This window comes from Plecotus auritus (assembly GCF_963455305.1).
Source record: "Plecotus auritus genome assembly, chromosome: 9".
Lineage (NCBI taxonomy): Eukaryota > Metazoa > Chordata > Mammalia > Chiroptera > Vespertilionidae > Plecotus > Plecotus auritus.
This window is the reverse complement of record NC_137783.1, coordinates 50,236,757-50,259,450: the sequence shown is the minus strand read 5'-3', so window position 1 is coordinate 50,259,450 and position 22,694 is coordinate 50,236,757. Positions and strand designations below refer to the sequence as shown.

Here is a 22,694-nt window from a genome sequence, read left to right as displayed (position 1 = left end):
TGTGAGCTTCCTGCTCAGTGATATGGGGCAGTGACGCCCATTACAGGAAATGGCCTGGGAGTGGAGGGACTGGCAGTGGGGAGAGTAGTGTCAGTAGCGTGGGGTGTTAGCCTGGTTCATTTCCATGTAGCATTGGTGGAAAGTGCAGGTGGGCATGAAAACAGGGTGGGAATGAAGTTCCCATGCCAGGAGCGTGCAGAGCTAGAGAGCCGTTCCATTGCTCATGCTCTAGGCGCAGAGGAGAGCTTCAGGGGAGTGAATGAGAAAGGAAGGTGGAAGGACAGAAGCATGAGGAGCATCTTGGTAGTGGGCAGAGGAGACCACTGATAGAAGCTGGACCCACAGCTGAGCCACATGCCCCAACTCAGGAAGTATGTCCACTATGTGGTTTTCCTTACCTTCCTTAAATTTATTTTTCTGTAATCTATGCCTCATTATAGCCACCAAGTTAAAAAGATTCACCATGGCTTACACACACGCATCAACAGGCACACAAGCATATATGATGTCCACATGTAAATGGGTGCTCTGCTTTGCCTGAGGGTGAGAGCCTCAAGCAGGGAATGACCTTGTCCTTGGAGATATGGCTGTGGTTCTTGAGCAATAGCATTGATTGGGGGCACCTAAAGTCTGAGGTTGCTTTTACTGTCCCAGAGGAGAAATGCACCTTCTAGTTCATCTTTGGGGAAGACCATGTGGATTAGAATCTCTGAATTATTGGATGACAGAAATCAGGATTGAATGGGCCCTTCCTAAACTGGAACTTTCAGACAAAACTCACGGGATGGGATGGAATGAGGACCCCTGAGCATTAAGTTTCAAATGATCACTGAAGACAGCCTGCATAAACCTCGCTGATGAAAATATAATTTATTTTGAGCAGTGATTGTTTCATCCTGGTGGGTCTGAGAAGAAGTGTGTCAAGAGCTATGAAGATTTGAAGGGAAGAATTGACAAACACGAAAATGTTGCCAAGGGGATGATCAGAACGGGGAATGGCTTGGGCAACATGTCACTTGCCAAGCAGCTAAGAGAGCGGGGTTAGCGGGCTGCAAGGGCCAATTTATCATCTGCTCCATTGCACAAAATCAGGACGGATGGCTAATGATGAAGGAGAAGCAGATTTTAGTTCCACATAAGGAAGACATTTCCAGAGCAGAAAGGGCTGCCTATAAGTGTAGCGAGGGCCCTATCACCACATGTCCATTTGCCAAAGGAAAGTCATTCACATGATCTTTGTGATGGGAAGGAAATTGGATGAGATGAGTTCTGTGGTCGTTTGTAACGAGGGTCTCTGGTGTTTTGATTCCGATTTTTATGACATGGGGATCTGTGTTTTCGATGATCTACATTCTTACTCCCTTGGGAGAGCAGGGCGTTTGCTGGGATTGGGATCACAATGAGTCTTTTAGTGGAGCTTTCACATCCTTCTCAAATGGCACTGCTTTTGTGTTGGAGGCGGGGAGTGGCCGGCACTGCAGTGAGCAGCTGCACATCTGGCTTTGCCATTCATGTGACAGACCACCCCCATCTTCAACTCCCATGTCACCCTTCAACACCTGCCCTTCCCAGTTTTCTCCCTTCTTCCACCCTCCCCTCCCCAAAGCCTCGCTTCCTGTACGCCCGCTCTCTTGCCAACATACCTATATACACGTCCTCACACACATTCTCCCTCCCTGAAATCAGAGAAGCACTTTTTTTCAGCTGCTCCCATGTAGCGTTTCATTCCCACAATCTTCGCTCTCAGTTCTGGAACGGTGGTGGGGGAGAAGCCGTGCCTCTTTATACCCGCCCAGCGAACCAAGCTCATCGCTAAAATATTTTTCTTCACTTGTAACTGAAACTGCTGTTGGCTCCAGTCGCAAAAACCAGAAAGACAATTATACTTAACTGTGTAGAGATTTATAAATACCACACTGGAGTAGCCCATAGGTAGTAACTTTAGATACCAAGCCCAATAATTTTATTTTATTGGTTTGTGATTTAGATCTTATTTTGAGTCCTCTATAATAAGAGTGGTACATTTCATTAAAAGAGCTTACTAAACAATAAAGCAAGTCTGGCTTAGGGCTCCGAGCAGGTCTCAGGGGCCGAGAGGGGCTGCCCTGTCCCATTTCTTCTGTGAACATCGCCAGCGAACCTCAGCGCAGTGCTGAAGATGTATCTCGGAAAAGCAGCAATGGCAGCTATTTTCTAAATGACTTCAGCTTTTCCCTACACAGCATCTCTCAGCACATGAGAGATCTTCTGAAGATAGCCATTTACTATTCCGGTATGAGAGTCCCAGGGAAGGGAGCAAGGAAAAACAACAGCAAGGACAACAGTAGCTCTATTGAGAGATGGAGAAGCCTGGGCCACTTTGTGAGCCTGTGAGGGTTGGAGGCCCTCTGTGTTTGACAGTCTCCCTTAGGGAGTGGATGTGGGAAGAAACAGTGAAAATGGACCAAACAACTCTTTCTTTCCAATTGTATACAGAGCAGAGTCTCATCCCCACACTGTGCCCAGCTTGGGACAACTGCAATGAAAGGAAATCTTAGCTTCAGAGACAGAAAACAGATGTCGCCTGGTGTTGGGGTTGGGCTGAACTCCTAACATCAGGCTTTCATGAGCTGCTTTCTTCCTTAAACCTTGGGTGCCTAGTTAATGCTCCTTTAAAACAATTAAAATTCCTTTTGTTTTTCCAGGTGAGTTGTGCACCGGGCACATTCATATGCAATATCTCATTTAATCTTCCTGTTAACCTGCTGAGACAGAGGTTATTTATCTCCATTTTACAGATGAGAACACTGAGGCTCAGGAAAATTCCACAACTTGCCCGGAGTGTCATAGTTAGTCAAGAGGATATGGAGTTGATCTCCAAACTGGTCCCAAAGCCTGAGCTTTTCCCACCACATCAGTCTGCCTCCCAAAAGAGAACACGTGTCTAAATCTATATATGCTTTTCAAGGTCAAGGGAGGACACCTGAGGACAGACATTCCAGGTGTCATGCCATTTCAACTCTTAAACTGCTCCTTGCACTCAAGGGCTGGAGTTTGTTTTGAATGTTCTTGTCTTCATGCATCCCCATTGTGTGGGTCCCTGGCCCTCCCCATTCCAACCATCAGAGACACTAGGGCTCTCCTGATCCCAGTCTTTCTTGCCACAACACCTAGACCAGTGGTCGGCAAACTCATTAGTCAACAGAGCCAAATATCAACAGTACAACGATTGAAATTTCTTTTGAGAGTCAAATTTTTTAAACTTAAACTTCTTCTAATGCCACTTCTTCAAATAGACTCGCCCAGGCCATGGTATTTTGTGTAAGAGCCACACTCAAGGGGCCAAAAAAGCCGCATGTGGCTCGCGAGCCGCAGTTTGCCGACCACTGACCTAGACAGGAGTAGAGTTGGGAGACGTATGAAGAGTTCTGCATAGCCTGTTTCTGTGAATAGTATAATTGTTTGAGCTTTCCTCCCGTTAATACAGATTTTATTTTGGAGCTGTCGGAAAGACAGTGGAAAGTTTGAAACTCAGATGTTGTGTTGTGTGTGTGGTTTTGTTTTGTTTTCTTTTGTCTAAAAACTTATACAATATTTCCAGGTTTTATTTACTTATCCAACTCTCCAAGCAGTAGTTTCCATGGAAAGCAGAATATAAGAGTGAACAGACCACTCCAGCCCCCAAGCCTAGGATTGCAGGTGGTATGTTATGCTCAGAAAGTTGTCCAGAAGACTTATCCTGAGGGAGGAAAGTGCAGCTGTAAAAGAAGTCCTGTAACCCATGGACACTTTGAGGCCCCTGATGAGATCCCGATAAGGGTGGGTTGATCAACAGTTCTTGTCCTGAGCTTCAGCTTGGCTTAGGCCCTGTGCCTGAGATTAGTGTCCCTGTTCTTCCCATGGTCTCTGCCTTCATGATGCTAATGGGATCTATAGGCAGATGTGACAGACACTCAGAATAAGTAGTATGGTACAACCTGAGTGTACATGTTTAACAATATACAGTTTAAACATTCTGGAGTACTGTGTAAAATGCCTGATGTGAATCATTTATAATTTGTTGAGGCATGATTTAATTCACATGTTGTGAGGATAGTATGCATTCCTGAAGCTAACAACCAAGCCCAGCCATCTACCCGATGCGTTTTTGTCTTCATCCATTCTTTTTTGGCAAAAACAAAAACCACACACACATTTTTTTTCTTAAAAATTGCCTTGCAAATAAACCAACTGACTTATAAATGTCTTTAGTTATGGATTTATGGAATATTAAAGGATAAATGATCCTATATATATATCAGTGGAATTTTCTGGAAGAAGTTAGTCTCCAAATTCTAGAAGATCAGTATAGTAGTCATTGAGCACCCTGTAAAGATTTTCTACCAGATATTGTGTCACCGGATGTCACCACATGATCACGATATGTTATGAGAAGGCAGAGGTTGCTTTGGGTTGAGGATGGTTTGTGGTGTGAGCTCCAGGGTAAGTGGAGTTGTATTTGAAAATAGCCAAGATTATCCTATGTAAAGGGGCAGACGGAAGGGGCCAAGGCTAGAGAGAAGGCAAGTCCAAGTGTACTCACAGAAGGGCACTTGGTTATGCATCTACTAATGACGTAACTGAGGGGGCTTACGACTCTTGGGGTGTCAAAGGAAATGACCACAAGGGGAAGTCACTGCTAACTGGGTAGGCCCTCAAAGCAACAGTCTGTTCTGTGTCTTACTGATTCCTCCTTTCACCAACGGTCAGAATTATATTTAAACACTTTACACAGCACCTCGTACCTAGTAGATGCTTAGTAGAGGTTTGTGGATTGAGCAAATAAATGATTTAATCCTGCTATCTGTTGTTTGCAGCTTGCTCTGTCTTAGTTTGCCTTCAAATGAGATCAAGCAGCTTGATGTCTTTATTAAATATCCCATCCTTTCCTTGCAGGCTTCATTCACTCTCCACTCACTTGACAGCTGAGCACTGGGAAAGTGTTACAAAGACCGAAGACATTGAACTTGTCAGTAGGAGCTGTGGTCAGATTTGTCCAAGCATTCTCTAGTGTAACTCATCTCATTCCTTTAGATCGCTCCTGGCCTCATTGCAGGTCCTATTACATATACCAGCCCAGGGCCTCAGGATGCTGTAGGATTGAGACCTACAGTAGTTCTATAAAGGGCAGAAAACATCTCTATTTCTGCTTCAGGAAGCTTTGAATGGCTCTGTAGAGCTTTCCTGGCCATGCAGAGGTGGACACACTTCGCAGCAGCAGGCTGGCCAATGGCGCTCCCATGTCTGGGCGGAGGAAATTCAATGATGGCCTTGCTGCTCTAGTTATTGTGGTGAATCACAACAGGCTGTCAGAGTGACCCCACAATTGTGTAGGGTCAAGGAAGCAGGTTTTAAATCCTACTTTGGTCAAGCCGTGAGTTATTTGACTTTGGATAAGCACTCTATGATTTTATTTCTCCCTCTATAAAGTGGGGCTTGTTATAGTGGCCCCACGCAGATACCCTGAGGGATTGTGTGAGAATCCAGAGGTGACGGCCATGGACGGGTTGATAAAACACCAAGGTAGAATGAGCACTTTGTAGTCAAGTTGAAATCACAGCACATGTGGGTTCTGGAACTGGCAGCCTGGGTTTGAGTGCCAGCAATGCCACCTACTAGGCTTGTGACAACAATTGATACCCTTTGTCTCTTGGTTCCCTCACTGAGAATACTAATTGGAAAGCATAGAATGGGTGTTATGAAAGTGCAGGGCATCGGAAAAATGAACTTTGATTCATGAACTTCCAGGTGGTTCCCAGTTTTACACCATCCTGATCAAGAAGGAGCAGGGAAAATAAACCAGAGTGCGCATAGGAGGGATCAAGGCAGGTGGTGCAAGTGGTTCTCTGGATGCTAATGGGCTTAGGAAATGGAAAATTTTTGAAAATCAATCAGACCCTGGGTCTAAGGACAAGCAAGGATGGTAAATAATGAGCATGTCAGGGTTGAAGTTTCACATTTAATCTATAAACCTACTCCTAATAGGCCCCAGATGATTATACATTCATGGTGGCTTTCTATTTATTGGGATTATATGAAGCTCTTCCACATTTCTAAAGGAAGTCCAAGAGTGTCTCTTTCTTATTTATTTGCATAAAGGATACTGAGGAATTTTTAAAGGAAACCCTCCTTTTTATGAGCATTAATTATATACCATGCAAGCAAGCAATGGCCTATATGTTATGAAATATTAAATCAAAATGCTTCCCACTCCCAGATGTCCCACAGATAAATACGGCAGGATTTTGAAGCCCCTCTTGGAGCTGTTTTGCCTGCAAATTTATTGTTTTGTCTCCATTTTCGGAAAGCTCCGTTTTCTGTGAAGTATAGCACTCTGGGTAGTTTTTAAGGCGCAAAGTCCTCTAGAGTTGACTGTGTCGGCAACAACTCTTATGTAGATGGCACACGAGGGATGGTGCGTTGATCGGCTCCTTTAAGATGACAAATGGGCAGAGAGCGTTATTGTCTTTGATTGCACGCCTTACATCATCTGTATGTAGGAATAAGAGGGCCATACTTTATCTTTAGCCATTTTATAAATATTTAAGTCCTTATAGTTGCCTGAAGATATTAAAGCATATTTTACAGTAGTCGGAATATAAATATTATATATAGCACAAGATACCAAAGTAGTTTAATGAATTCATAATTTTCTGTTCACATTTATTGGAATGTGTTTTATGTTCCAAAAGTTCCATTTAAAGAATAAGATCCCATTCTGCTTTCTGACAACACACTAAGTGTTGGCTGGCGTTGCAGGTGGGGTCTGGGTTCCGATGTCTATAGAAGCTTTCATTGGGAGTCAGGGGAGCAGGAAGTCAGGGCCCTGGGATATATTTCCTTAATCCCTACATTTAAAAATACATATAAATAACTTTCCAATAAACAATTCTGGTGCTTATTTAAATCATAAAGCGTTCCAAAGAGAAAACTTTTTATAGCTTCTTTCCTCTATTTCAAGGAGATTAATTCACAAAAACCTAAGCAAGAACAATAAACATGTGGTTTGTAATTTTCCTGTTCTCCCCACCCCAACACCTTTTGTAAATGGGGACACAGACCCTGTTTGCCAGGATAGAGCCAGAATCTCGGTATCGATTTGGACAGTGACGTCCCAGTGCGTTCTGTATATTTCTTTCTAAGACAGAGTTCCAGCTTCTTAACCATCTCCCCAAAGGCAAGGGGGTGACAGGGAGAATATGCCTGCACCTCTTTTCAATGTTCCAGTGAAATATAAAGACTCTCGTCTTTAATATTTCACAGAGTTTCTCCAGCTCCCAGCGGGAGTCCGTGCTGGGTAATGTTTGCTAATTACCAACAAGGAAACTAGACATACAATGCTGGTAAATTACCTGACCCTTTCCATTTTAATGAGGCAACAAGGATTTCTCGAAGTGATGTTGTTTCACTGGCTAATGGTGTCAGCAATGTTGTAATTGTGGGTTGAGACACATTAGCTGAACAACCACATGTAGAAAGGGCTTTCTCTCCACAAGCCCTTCAGAGACAAGAACCTTATAATCATTAAGCCTTTGTCATTTGCATGCTGCTAATCACTTACTTTATTATCCTGCATATCCATTGTCTTTCTTTAATTGCTCTTTAAATTAAAATTAAAAATAGTTCTCAAGCCCACAATGGCTGGGATAGCATCTTGATTATGAAGATAACTTCAAGGAAATGGAACAACTGGTGATGTATTGCCAGGATTATGAGAGAGTCCCACTGTTATGTACGCGCCTACAGGCCCCAGGGGCCTCATTGTGGCAGTTTCTCTTCCTTTAGCCCATACTGTTTGTTTAATAAATGGTTATGTATGGTCTTTTCAGCCATTATAGCAACTTTGGCGAAAGTACATCCTTCTCATTGGTTTGGGCACTGAAGTCTCATTCATTCTCTGGGCAAAGGTATAAAATTGAATTGAAAGGCAAGGTCTGCAGTAGAGCCTCTGAAGAGACCCTCTTGATTCTCTTTGCTAGTTTATTCTGTACCAGCTTACTTAAAAAAAACTTGGCATCATCAAGGGGACATAAATTTCAGAGCCGAAATGGACCTTAGAGTCATCCCAATTTTACAGACGAAGAAACTGAGGACCAGAGCAGTTGCCAGGACTATGTTCACCCAGCAGGATTTGAACCCAAACTGTCTTGTTAGTGAGTGGAGTGGATGAGGGCTCCTGGAGGGAGGAGCACGTGTTATGGGCTACTCCTGAGAGTAGATATGATGTCATGCCTTGAGTTGTAATACGTAAGCTGCAGGGTTGTCATGGTGCAGGGCATTAGTGTGTGTCGCTTGTGTACATATATTGGTGTGTTTGTTGATGCAGACTGTGTGCCAGGGTACTGCAAGAGAGGGCTTGTGTCTTTCATTTCTTTAAAAACAAACAAACACACAATCCCATGGGTGACATGAGGTCATTCCTGAATATTGAGTGATGAAACCCAGAGTTATTATGGTTGCAATATTATATATGATGCCCCAGAATTGGGATGATAAAGTTTTTGGATCCAGAAGGGACTGGGGCATTGCTTGTCTGCCTCAATTTTACAGATGAGAAAACCGAGTTTGAATAAGACAGTGATTCCCCCTAAATTTTCACAAGGAATTAGTGCTAAAACCCATGTCTTTTGATTCTCTGTTTCTCTGTCAGCATTACAAGTCTATTGTCATCATCATCATGATCATCATCATCATTGTCATTGTCTTCATCATTGTAAATAAGTTACTTTTAAAGTGCCAGGCATTGCGGTAAGCAGTTTACCTGTATTATTACTTAATCTTCATGACATGTTACTCTTCCATTTTACAGATGAGGAGATGGAGACACAGAATTTAAGTAAATTGCCCCAGATCACAACACTAGCAACTGAAAAAAAGCAGCAGTCAATCTCGGGGAGTCTAGCTCTAGCATTCGAGTTCTTAACCGTGACGTTATGGCTCATTTCAGGTTGTGGTCCGAAGATATTGATCATGGAGTAAACAGAGTTGCTCAAAATCAAGCTAGCGCCGATCAGCCTCTTCTTTTAATAAAAGTGTGTGTGTGTGTGTGTGTGTGTGTGTGTGTGTGTGTGTGACTGCCTGACCCCCAAGATCCAAGATTATAGTTATATAGTCATCTGCCAGCATAAACATATACGCAAGAAAGCCTTTAAAACTTAAAAGAGAAAATTCAGTGCTCTATTTTAAAGGACTATCACATGTTTGGAAGCTGGGCTGCTATTTCTGCGAGGCGCTGTCTGAGAGCGTTTCAGAGACAGCTGGCCCAATGCTGCCGGTGATGGAATCTGCTTTCCTGACCTGCACAGCAATGCCTTGGATCATTTGGAAAATCCATCTTTTGCAACTACTTAATTTTCTGTGCACTTAAGATATGGATGTTTTCCTTTGCTTGTGATTTCATAGCTCTCCTTCTTGCTACACTGGCCATTGGTCCGTACTAAACCAAACAACTTGGGCCCATTTGGCATTGAGTGTTTCAGATGTAAAAGGACATTTGAAGTACATGACAAATGCTGAAAAACAAAGCCCATGGCACCGAGAACATAAAGAAACTGTTTATAATGTAAAGGTGGTTACATTTTCAGTCAATCTATCACTTTAATGAGCTCTTTGCATTTCTTTGATTAATGCTCACAAAAGGGGGAGAAAAAAATTGATGTAATGGAAACAAAATGGTATATAGTCTTGGCAGCATGAGGGAGGTTTCTATGTGTTTTATTAGCATCCACTTCATATCACTGTCTTGCGCTGTGTATGTCTACCTTTTCCCTGGCACAGTGCACCCCTAGTTTACTGGAAATGTGATCCAGCATAAAAGAAGAGACCCGGCATTAGAGGCCTTTGTCCTCTTGTGGTGCCAGCAAGGAGGGGGAGAGTCCAGGACAGGAATGAAGAATTAGTAATAATAATAAAGAAAAGACATACTCCATGCCATATTGAAATTAAGAATCCAACAGGTATGCAGATTTTAAAAGAGAGAACATTAAAGATGCTTTGAAAACATTAAAAGTGGTATCTAGTAATTACTACGTCATTAGTAGTAATCCATACGGTTTAAAATAGTGAATAAAGGGAATGGGAAAGTGCAAAGGATGGCATCATCATGAGTAACTTACAGGGGTCAAGTTAGACCAGGCGGTCTTCCTGGAGGAGGTGAAGGGGGGCAGGGGCTGGGTTGAAAGGGAAGTGGGGAGAGTGGGGAAGAGTGGGTAAGGCGTGGTAGGAATAGGGATGAGAATCAGCAAGGGCCACTCTCCTGTGTTGAAACCCAGATCTCATTTCCCTCTGCTCAGCCATGTGCGTGGAGCATTGTGGGTTTTTAGGGATCTTTAAAGTCACATGAATACTCAGCACCTTTGCTCTGAGATTAAGCAGCTCTTATGACGTGGTGGGAAGTTGCAGTAGTAGAGAACTGGTAACCCTGTAAACTTTCTTATAGCCTTGTTCTTCTTTTCTTTTCTTTCTTTTTTTTTTTTTTAATCTTCACCCAAGGATATTTTTCCCATTGATTTTTAGACAGAGTGGAAGGGAGGGGGAGAGATAGAAAGAGAGAAACATCGATGTGACAGAGACACATCAATTGGTTGCCTCCCTCATGCGACCAAGCCTGCAATTGAGGTATGTGTCCTTGACTGGAATCAAACCCAGAACGCTTCAGTCCACAGTCTGATGCTCTATCCACTGAGCCAAACTAGCTAGGGCTGGCCCTATTCTTCTAAAGTCTCTTAATCTGTAACTGTTGGCTGCTCACTTCCATCCTAGAACCTCAGTTTCCCCAACTCCCAAAGAAAGTGGTTATCTAATGACCTTTAGGATCCTGACAGCTCAACAAGGTGAGTCCATTCACCATGTCAACCAGCTGCTGTCGGCCGTGAAGATAACACAAGGCTTTAAAGTTTCAGTTTTTTTTCTTTTATTAGTTTACTAGAGGCCTGGTGCATGGATTTGTGCACCGGTGGGGTCCCTCTGCCTGGCCTGTGGGGATCAGGCCGAAACAGGCTCTCCAACATCCCCTGAGGGGTCCCAGATTGCAAGAGGGTGCAGGCCAGGCCAACGGACCCCACCGGTGCATGATCGGGGCCTCAGGGAGGGACCACAGGAGGGCTCCAGGGCGTGTCAGGCCCATCTCACCAGTCCTGATAGTCTGGACCCCAGCAGCAAGCCAACCTACCAGTTGGAGCGTCTGCCCCCTGGTGGTCAGTGTGTGTCATAGCAACTTATCGAATGGTCGAACAGTGGGACACTTAGCATATTAGGCTTTTATTATATAGGATAATTTTGGTATTTTTTTCTAATTGCACAAATAAAACATTAATTTTAGAAAATTTATATTTCCTATCATTTTATCACTTAGACATGAGAAGTTGACACAATAGTTTTGTTTCTGTATATTTAGACACTTTACCCCTCAAAATGAATCATTCATATTAGTATGTGACCTGTGTGTTTCCACAAATAGTTTATTATGACCATTTATTCATGTCATTAAATGTTTTTCTGTGTCTTTAGTGGATGCATACTTAACAATTCGTTCCTAAAACTAAACATTTATGTGTTTTCAATTTAACATTGTTATTTAATAAGCACAAATGAAGAACACAGTAATCAGATCTTTAATAGAGGGAAACTGTGGCTGTACGCATCTTTTCAGATGTGAAATAGATTAAGCCAAAGGGTATGTAAAATTTTAAGTTATTTGATTCTTATTGTCAAAGTGTGTCTTATTTTCAAGTTGTAAGATGAATTAGGAGGGATAGAAAGCAATTGAGAAGTTGTGGAAGATTCACTCTGACACCTTGGGGAAGACATTAGAGCAGGTGAATATTAGTTTTCATATTTTTTTCCAAATCTGTAGTCTTAGCTGTGTTTAAGTTGTGATTTCCTTCCTTCTTTCCTTCCTTCCTTCCTTCTTTCCATCCTCTGACCCCTCTGAGATACAGTAAGCCCTTTAAGTTTATCATAAGGAAAGAGATTGTCTGCTTGGAGACTCTTGCAAATATATTTGTTCCATGTGTGTGAGACTTGTCTAAGTGCTAAATGTATCTTATGAAATTTAATGAGCAAATAGCTATAGACAACTTTGTTTAGTTTAGCTCAGACCCCAAATGCAAATTCTAAAAAAGATGAGGTCCTTTACTCAGTAGGCAGAGCCATCTTTCCAAAGCATTCCTCAAATATAGTCTCTAGAATAAAGAACTATTAAAAAATATCAATGTTACTTATTGTAAATAGAAGAAGTTGAAGGCCAGGGTATTGACCCACATCTTGTCACTGGCCATTGGAAATGAACAAAATCCTTGGATGAAGATACAGTTAGTCAGTCACTTGTTTCAGCAGAAAATAAGACCTGCATGCGCCATTTCACCAAGAACGGAGATTTTTCTCAGTTACTGTATTACTGAGGGAATTTGGTTGCAAGAGATAGAAATCCAACTCAACAAGGCTTAAATAAAAAGCGGGCACATTTGGCCCAGGAGGTTGGATGGTATCAGAAATCTGTGCCATTCTCTTCCCCTCTTGAATTACTTGCCCCATCCATGGTCACCACTAGCCCCATTCTTACATCCTTCTGGCTTTGCATCCAAAGCATCTTTTTCATAGTGTCCTGGGGAGAACACAGATTGGCCCCAGCTTGGGTTAAGGCCCATCTCTAAACGAGTCATGTAGCCAGGATACTGGGGACCATCTTGCTGACTCAGTGAAGTCAGGCTGTCTGGCTTCATGTTACCATTCTGTGGCCAGGGCAGCACAGGGTTGTGCCCCCACCATCACTACCACCAAACACTGTGGAAGGAGTTGAAGAGGAACAGATAACAGCCAGTGAGCCCATTCTGGTTCTATGACCTTGGATACAATCACTTCTGTGCTGTGAGCTTCAGTTTCTTCATCTCTAAAACGGAGCAGTTGATTCTGGGATTCCCAAATCTCTTACATTTCTAACATGAGTGATTGGCAAAGAGGCACTGTCCTTAGGCTCTGGGTGGGGACAGCTGTCAGCTCCAGGCACGTGAGTTACTTTGAAGAAAGCAGAAAACACAGTTGAAATTGGCAGAGGAGTTCCCCCTTCTTCCCTCCCTGACTTTGACCTCTGTCACCCTGTCGGGGGCTCCTTCAACCTTGGTCTCCAAGTGGAAAGTGGTCAGTTGGGCAGTGTCAGGAGAAGCTGCTTCATTGGTAAGTAATCATTTTTTATTGAGTCAATACTGGTCAGCTGCCTGACCTTCATAACTCAGGACCCCAAACGGCAAAGCCACTGAAAACTATGAAAACACCTTGAAGGTTCAGCTGAGTTCTTCCCTTCGCCAGGTTTCTCCTGCGGACTTTTCCATGAATCTACTCCCCAGACTGATCCTGTGCACATGGAGTTCCCCCCACACGTTAGGAAGCGGTTGTGCTTGTATACATGGCATTTTCTTTACTTCAGGGGCTGAAGAATGTGTTGGAATATGTACAGCCGAATGACTGCTGTGGCTATTACTGTGCTTGCTCAGGGGAGCTATTCAAATGCCTCATTTATTGGAGCTTAATAGATTAAAAGTCCAAATTTAGTCTCATGATATAAGCCTAATCAAGTTCTAATCTGCATAATTTTCCCATAAGCAGCAATGGGAAATTTGGATAATTTATGTTTTAGCAGTTGCCAATCATGTGTTAAATAGTATTGTTGCACTTACTTATCAAAATATTTTTATTGATCTTCACTTCATCTGACATTTGGCTTTCCCTGGCATTAAGAGGAAATTTAATTCATCTCATAGATGATGTAATATGAGATGTTTCTCTTGATTTTAAGATGTCTTTATAGATCATTTTTAACGGTGATCTTTCCCTTTTACAACGTCATATTGAATACCTGTCTCAGCAAACCTAGATGACTAGGCTTAATTTATTTCCCTAGTTTAACATAGCATATGGATTTCTAACCATCATTTATATGCACATGATAAAAGATAATTCGGCCCACACTTTGAACCAATTCCTTTATGTTAAATCTTTGGGGGTGGGGGAGGCACTTACCTTCATTTCTCCATCTATTCTAGGGGACATGATTGATAAGAATGTTCATCTCTCTCTCCCTGGAAGGGCTTTGGGACTTAACTAGGGAAGATTTAGAAAGTACTTTGTGTTTTCCTCTATGGAGAAGTACTGTAATAAAGCATTTATTATATGTGCTGAGTTGTGAGTGCTATGATTCCAAAGCAAGTTCAGCATAACTACAGTGGGTTCCCGTTGTGATCTATTTATTCTTTAACAGTGAAAACAATGTAAGAATAATACTAGCTTTGGCCTCAAACCTGCCTGCCAGGGTGGAGGGAGAGACCATCACATGCAGAGGGCAGGGAGCATGGAATGCTGTTATATGTAGGCTCTGACATCGGACACCAGCTACTTACCACCTGGGTATGCTTGATGAAGTTATCAGACTGCTAGGGATTTTATTTTTATTATCTACAAAATGAGAATATTTTCAATCGCTACACTCATAGGGTTGTTAGGAATAAATGAGCTTGGCTCATGAAAAATCTCTTAGTACAGCTCTGTCCCTTAATAAGAAGGACCATTGGTGTGGAGGCTGAGAGGAGTCTCTGAAGACAATGTACCTGGGTTTAAATCTGAGATCTGCTCATCTCTGCATTTGCCCTGGAGCAAATTGCTTACCTTCTCTGTGCTTCAGTTTCCTCATCTGTAAAATAGTATTATCTACATAGGATGGTTTTGAAAACTAAAGTTATTATATGAGCAGAATTTAGTACATAGTGGTCATTCAATAAATGTTAGCTATTTTTTTTTTTTCTCGAGCTTATATTTAGGCCCACCGTCTTAATTCTCAATTATCTTCATCTAGATCTAGGACACTGTTGTCTTTCCTTGACATTGAGTCTTCTTCTTTTCTAGTGCACTCATGCCTACATTTCCCCAGCACCCTTTTCTAACCATTCTGCAATAGATCTTGTCTTTTTCTGCTTGCAACCACATGGTGCCGGGTAGATGCTGTGCCTGTGTGCGTGGGTGCAGCGAGTACCCAAAACAATTAATAAAAATGAAACCTTGATGATCTCCTTATTCCAGTGTCTCTTCTCCTTGCACTTCTTAGGAACAGGTCAAGTGTTTGTATTAAATTCTTTAATTCAAAGCCATCCTGAAACTTCCTTGTCTAATTTAACTAAAGGTCACTTAACCTTCCAGTAATTTCCCTGGCAGAGGCTGAGAGCCTCTAGCCCTGGCATAGCCTATGTGGAAATGGGAAGTGGAAGATTAGGTCTAAAATAAAACACTCCAGAGAGGTGCTGGGGCTGCTATAAGTAAGTAAGAACCTTTTATACATTCTTCAAAATACTTAAAGAAAATCCTAGCTGTCCCCGTTTCTGAAACCCTCCTTTCTTACATATTTTGGGCTATATTTTTATCACATTGCTTATTGCATTTCCATTAATTTCCCATGATTTTCTCTATGTGAAAATTCCTTATAAAAAAAATCTATCCACCATGGCCTGTGTGGCTCAATTGTTTGGGCTTCGCCCATGCACCAAAATGTTGCCGGTTTGATTCCCGGTCAGGGCACAGGTCAAGTTGCTGGCTCGATCTCTAGTAGGGGGCATGCTGAAGGTGGCTGATGTCTCTCTCTCTCTCTCTCTCTCTCTCTCTCTCTCTCTCTCTCTTTCTCTCAAAATAAATAAATAAGTAAATAATGAATAAAATACAAAACAAAAACCGATGAGAACCACATGCTTGATGCTGTATGGCTCTTTGGCTAGAGAGGTTTCCCCTCTCTAATAAAGTTGACTGAGCATCCTTGTCCTTAAAAACAAAAGCCACCTCAGTTTCTTATCTATAGAGAAGGGGTGGTGAGAGATGCTGTGCCTATCCACAAATATTTATCGCGTATCTAGTAAAATATTAACATCAGTAGTCAACATTTTTGAGTACTTGCTTTATAGCAAGCATTGCACTAAATGTTTTTACTTTTTTATTTTTTGTTAATCCTCACATGAGGATATTTTTTCCATTGCTTTTCAGAGAGAATGGAAGGGAGGAGGGGGAAGAGAGAGCCAAAGAGAAAGAGAGAAACACTGATATGAGAGAGACACATTGACTGGTTGCCTCCTGAACATGCCCTGAGAGGGGGCCGGGAGTGAACCCCGGTATATAGGTATGTGCCCTTGACCAGGAATTGAACCCGAAACCCTTCAGTGCTTGGGTTGACGCTCTAATCACTGAGAACACTGGCCGGGGCTGCACTAAATGTTTTGAGCACACTATTTGATGTTATCTTCACAACTACCCTATGTAGGACATAATTTCAGTTTATAGACAAAGAATCAGGGGCTTGGAGAAAATTTGTGCCATGCTTACAGTTATGCGGCTAATTAGTGGAAGAGGCAGAGTTTGAACTCATGACATTTGACTGTAAAGCCTGCTCTGTTTCTTCTCTATTGGCCAGGCATTCTGTAGACAACCTGGGAAGTTTAAAGAAATAGAAAACCCAGTCTCTGGCCTAAAGTTCTCATACAGCATAGGGAGCGACCATGCTTGGCAAGGGGCCCGCTTGGGCCCATTTATGCCTCTGCCAAAAGAATAGAACAGATAACCTAAGCTGGCCACATCTGCCCCTGGGGATTGGAAAGGGAGGGGGTCTTCAATTTAAGGAAATCGGGTATTCTTTGCAGGCCACATTTAGCTCAAAGCTTGCCTCCTATGTCCATGACCAGCAGAGAGCAATGGAAACACATTTAAAGAATCCGGAGACCATCTCAGTAAGAGCCAGGGCTGTAGATCACTGAACTTGACTCTTTTCTTGACTGAGAATTTTTCACTTTATCTCTCCAATGTCATCATTTTTACTCATCTATTCTGGGGAAATAAGTGGTTGTTTCTAAAATTGGTTTCCCAAGTGTTAGTTTAATCAGTGGAAGGAGTGTTTCCCAGCTTTGCTTTCTCTAGTTGTATAGAATCCCTATAGTTTACTCCATGTCCCTGTGGAGAGAGAATTAAAGTTCAACCAAAGATGTGTCCACTGCAGCAAACAACAATGGGAGGAAGGCATTCAGAGACCTGGACACAATTTGGACCTGTCCCTTTATCAACTGCTGCTCTGACAAATGGGGTAGATGACATCGAGTGGCATCAAAGGTGGGTTTGCCTCATCCCTTCAGATGGAAGGTGGCTGAATTTTATTCTCTCTAAGATCACTTAAGGAATCTGCCATTTCAACCACCATGTTCCCATATTAGAACCTGTGTGAGAGAAACAATGCTAATAAATTCTGTTCATCTTTAACACAATTCTACATCTGAGGTGGGGAGGGGGAGGACGAAGTCTATGTCTTTCGTCTTTCTTTTTGCTCTTAAAAATGTGTGACTTGAAAAGTATCCAAAGAGAAAGAGACATTAAAGTTGCTGACGTTTTCTTGCCAACCAAAGCACCCTGTCCTTGGGGTCATGCGTAGGAGAGAGAGGACCTTTAATGGAGAGGTGTCTTTGGACACCCACCATAGTTTGTCAGTTTGCAGATGATAATGGAACCAGGCTTGGTGACTGAAGGGGAAAATGGAATATGAAAGCAAAATGAAAGAAGCCCTTGAAGCAAGCATGTCATTTCTAAATGAAGGTTTCATGCAAAGGGATTGAGTCTTTTCACAGCTGCAAATGGGATTTTTAAATAAGATGAAATAAAAGGACACTTTGGCTCGTTGCAGGTTCTGTAATGAAATACAGTTTTCCTAATACTATGGGACCCACATTTCTCCCTGTTTTACGGTGCTATTGCTTGACGTACAAACCCGTATTTTCTCAAGTCAGCATTTGATGATGGATGTCAAAATACAGGCCATGCATTATGCATATAGCATTGCCGATTTAAGGTGTTTACTTGTCAAGTTGAAGAAATTCAAAAACGTCACATCCACTGAATCTGCGCAGCTGTCACTTGCAGTTTTTCACGCTTTTGAACGAAACTTCTGATGAAAACAGTTTAGTTTTCCCTTCACTATTCTGGGGCAAGGAAACAGCTGGCATTCAACATGCATGTTCTTGGTTATGTGGTTGGCTGAGACACACGCATTCCAAAGTTCAGAAAAGTGGACACTAGGCTGTAATTGAAAATTACTTACCCTGTATATAGTATGTCAATATAAAGAATAACATTAAATGCAATCAGGGAATGAAAAGTAAATAAAACTTTTTCTTTCTGACAGTATGGCATTCAATAGCATGACATTTATATATGGAAGAGCAGAAAATAGGCAAACACTTTTATCTTTTTCTGGCATTTCGTGCATCATGCACCTCCCAAACAGGCAGTTATTGAGCACCTGTCATTTCCTTCCTGAGAGGGAGTTGCATACACCATCATGCCAGAGTCAAGCCCATCTTGTCACATTATTGCAGAGTAAGTGGGGAGACTGGTCACGCAATCTACTTGGAATTTTGTCCTTGGGAACTTAACAAGTGACTTTGTGTCTGTAAATCCCTAATTCACTGATGAGCCCACATAGCAGTCCTTCAAGGGCAAAGAAGAAAAACCAGAGTGAATGTGTCTGCCTGTCCTCTAAGGTAGAGGAGTGGATGGGGCCTTGCAGCCAGCACAGAGCTGATGTACCACTTGCCACGTGCTTCTCTTGGTTAAATTAATTTTCACTGCATGAATGTGTGAGGTAAATTAATGTCTCGTGTATCTGTGCACATCCTTAAAAAGGCACCCATTCAGCCTAGCTGGGATGATTTCTCACCCTCAATAATCTTGAAGTTGTGGCTGGGTTAAGCTCATCCTAATATGTACTTGGGATTTGGGTCTGAGACCCAAAGAAACCCAGACCACAAAAATCATAAACCAAGCAGGCTACTTTCCAGTTCACTGTGCCCACTTCTATGCTAGGAAATCTGTGTTAGGTACACTGGAAAGTTCACGGGTCCTCTCTGAGCAAATGGCATATGCATCAGTCAGGATGATTTTAGTTGCAAGTATAAAAACAAAACCCAACTAATTTTAGAAAGCAACTAATTTTGGCTTAAACAAAAGGGATATATATATATATATATATATATATATATATATATTCATATATATATACATATATAAAACTATCTTACCTCAGGATTTCTTCCTACAGGAGATTTCATATATAAATATGTAGATATGTGTGTATGTATGTATATATATATATATATATATATATATATATATATATATATATATACGCTAGAGGCCCAGTGCACTAAATTTGTGCATGGAGGGGGGTGTCCCTCAGCCCAGCCTGCACCCTCTCCAATCTGGGACCCCTTGAGGGATGTCCGACCACCCACTGGGATCGGGCCTAAACAGGCGGTCGGACATCCCTCTCACAATCCAGGACTGCTGACTCCCAACCGCTTGCCTGCCTCTGCCTGATTGCCCCTACTGTTTCTGCCTGCCAGCCTGATCACCCACTAACCACTCCCCTGCCAACTACGCCTTTACTGCTCCCTGGCTGGCCCGATTGCCCCTACCTGTCCTCCTCTGCAGGCCTGGTCACCCCCAACTGCCCTCTCCTGCTGGCCTGGTCACCCCTAACTGCCCCCCCAACTGCCCTCCCTGCAGGCCTGGTTGCCCTCCGGTCACCTCTAATTGCCCTTCCTGCTTGCCTGATTGCCCACAACTGCCCTCTCCTGTAGGCCTGTTCCCACCCAACTGCCCTCCCCTGCAGGCCTGGGTCCCCCCAACTGCCCTTCCCTGCAGGCCTGGTCCCCCCCCAACTGCACTCCCCTGCAGGCCTGGTCCCCCCCCAACTGCCCTCCCCTGCTGTCCTGGTTGCCCCCAACTGCCCTCCCCTGATGGCCTGGTCCCCACCAACTGCCCTCCTCTGCCAGCTGGGTCACCCCTAACTGCCCTCCCTGCTTGCTTGATCACCCACAACTGCCCTCCCCTGCTGGCCTGGTCTCCCCCAACTGCCCTCCTCTGCTGGCCTGGTCACTCCTAACTGCCCACAACTGCCCTCCCCTGCAGGCCATCTTGTGGTGGCCATCTTGTGTCCACATGGGGGCAGCCATCTTTGACCACATGGGGGCGGCCATCTTGTATCTTGGAGTGATGGTCAATTTGCATGTTACTCTTTTATTAGCTAGGATATGTATATAGTTTATATATAATTTATTTATATAAAATTTATATGAAATCTTATTCTATAGATATAATCATATATATATGTATATATATATACATATATGTGTGTGTGTGTGTGTGTGTGTGTTTGTGTGTATACTGAGTGGCCAGGGGAGGGGACATGGGTGGTTGGCCGGCTTGCTTGCTGGTCAAACTCCTGGTCGAGGGGACAATTTGCATATTAGCCTTTTATTTTATAGGATATACACTGAGTGGCCAGATTATTATGCGTTCAGAGATCATAATAATCTGGCCACTCAGTGTATATATGAAATTTCCTGTGTGAAGAAATCCTGAGGTCAGTTGGTTTGGGTTCCAGGGCTGGTTCATCAGGAACTCAAGGACTGCTTTTCCTGTTGTTCTGTCTTTTATCCTTCAGTTCGGCCAATATCATTAAGCTGACTTTGTCCTCAGCTGGTGCCCATCCTAATTATGAGTTGGCTTCCGCAGTTCCAGGCACTGCAGGCACAAAAGCAGTGTCCAGTGGATTAAAAGAGAATCTCTCTTTCTACATGATTCTTTTTAAGAGCGAGGAAACAACCCCTAAAAGCCCCCAAACAGATTCTCATCCACTTCCCCTTGGCCAGAACTGTGTCAAAAACCTAGGTAAGCCTCCCTGGCAAGAGAATAAGCAATCAATGGGTTTATGATAACAAGATAGGTCAGGTCATGCTGTGCTGACAACAAACAAATCTCAGTGTCTTAAAGCAATACAGATTGCTTGTTCCCTCACTCAGAATGCTTTGTGGGTCTGGGCTGCTGTCCAGAGCTGCTTCCCATCCTTCTCTACAGTTGCCATGGTCTAGGAGGAGAGGCGGTGGGTTGATTTGTACCAGAAGTGATGATATGCATGGTTCTGTTCACTTTTCGTGGGTCATAACATTTCCTATGTTGCCTGGTCACATCTAACTTCAAGGAGGCCCTTGGGTATAATTCTCACGTGTGCCTGCATGGAGAGGGGAACAAAACTCTGTGAGCAAGATCAACAATTGTTGTAGAGACTGGTTTTTAGAGAACTATCAAAGTGGGCTACAATTATTTCCAACAGTTTCCTACTTTGTTCTTCTAAAAACAATTCATCAGAGTTTATCCTGGGAGTGCTAATTGTTGACCTATAAATAATGCATATGCTACTTTTTTTTTATTGTGTATATACCGTGAACTCTCATTATTTCTAAATTTTCCACAAAACTGAATTTTCTCCCTTCTCTTTTTACTTCCTACCAGGGTTCACACCTCCGGGAATGGACAGAACCTCGCCAGACAACAGCCCAGTGCACGGGATGTTACGTCAGCCATCCATCACAACTGGGGTCAACATCCCCATCATCACTGAACTAGGTAGGGGTGAACGGCAGCCATGGGCAGCCTTTTTGGTTCTCTCTTCCAACCATGTCAGATAAGAGGATTTTGGCCTGTTTTATTAGCTCCTTCAAGATAGTAGATTCTAGTGGAATTTGTTTAGAGGAGATTGAAGAAAGCAAGTGTAGAAATATCAGATTAGCAAAAGGCAAAACTGATCTGTTTCCTCTGATATGAATAGACAGTTTCCTTCATCTGGGCACTGTTTTCAAAGGAATATGTGATGATGGATTTTAAATTGGGGCATAAATCAGGGCAGGGAGAAGAAGGAAGGAAAGGCATAGCCCATGGACTCTTGGTAATGTTCATGGGAAGCACCTCTGGACAGCTCCTATAGTCAGAACCACGAAGTTCCAGCTCTAAGCAAATCCCATTTGGAAAACTGGGGAGAAGTGTTGGCCTAATGCATCATAACACTACATTTAATCTGTCCTAACTGGACTTCTCAGACAAAGGCCATTTTCAGTGAATGCCACTCGCGTCCAAAACTGATGGGGTTTTGAGGGCCACGATTGTTGGCCAGTAGAATCCCACTTTTCACCTGGCCATGACACTCCCAGCTTCCACTATAAATGCTACCTACCTATGGTCCAGGTCCCGGGTCCCTTTACTTTAGAATGTTTCCTCTGTTATTCCCTCACTCTCTTCTTTTTCTGTACTTTCCTCCACTCCCTTTCCCCAACCCTTAAATGCTGTATCCAATTAGCTAAACCTGGCAAGTTGCCTTTGGTATCAGTCAATCAGGAAAAAAACAGTGGGACGCACATTCTAATGATAACTGAACTGGGTAAGAAGCACTGTTTTCCTTTACATCAGTATCTCTTTTGTTCTGTTGTTGGTGTTCCCAGCCATCATCAGCTTGTTTTTTATTTCGCCGGCTGTAACAGAAAGGCTACCCCATGGCACTGCTTTGAATGCATTTTATTTGTGGCTCTGGTTGGAATCGACTGTCTTGTTCTGGCCTTTCTTAATGATTTCCCCCCACACGGCACCAGGGAACCTTTGATCACACCCATCTGACCTGGCAGTTGTTTTCAAAGCATCTTTGCTCTAATGCATTTTCTTTGGCTTGGGCCTTGTGTTTTTTGTTTTTTTTTTTTTTCTTTTCCACATGTCTCCCTGCTCTCCCGCCTTCTCCCTTATACTCCTCTTCCAACACACTGTCAGCTTGACTGACA

General features: G+C 42.9%; 1 protein-coding gene across 10 annotated transcripts in view; it reads left to right on the top strand.

Moving 5' to 3' along the window:
- Positions 1 to 22,694, top strand: part of KCNMA1 (potassium calcium-activated channel subfamily M alpha 1) — a 719,040-nt gene that overhangs the window by 665,762 nt on the left and 30,584 nt on the right. For 5 of the 10 annotated variants that reach the window (XM_080687586.1, XM_080687582.1, XM_080687581.1 and 2 more), the window contains 2 exons: positions 21,382 to 21,495; positions 22,223 to 22,303. In XM_080687586.1, the coding sequence (XP_080543712.1) occupies positions 21,382 to 21,495; positions 22,223 to 22,303 (195 nt within the window). The remainder of the gene's footprint in view (positions 1 to 21,381; positions 21,496 to 22,222; positions 22,304 to 22,694) is intronic. The other 5 variants (XM_080687587.1, XM_080687584.1, XM_080687583.1 and 2 more) reach the window with 1 other exon arrangement.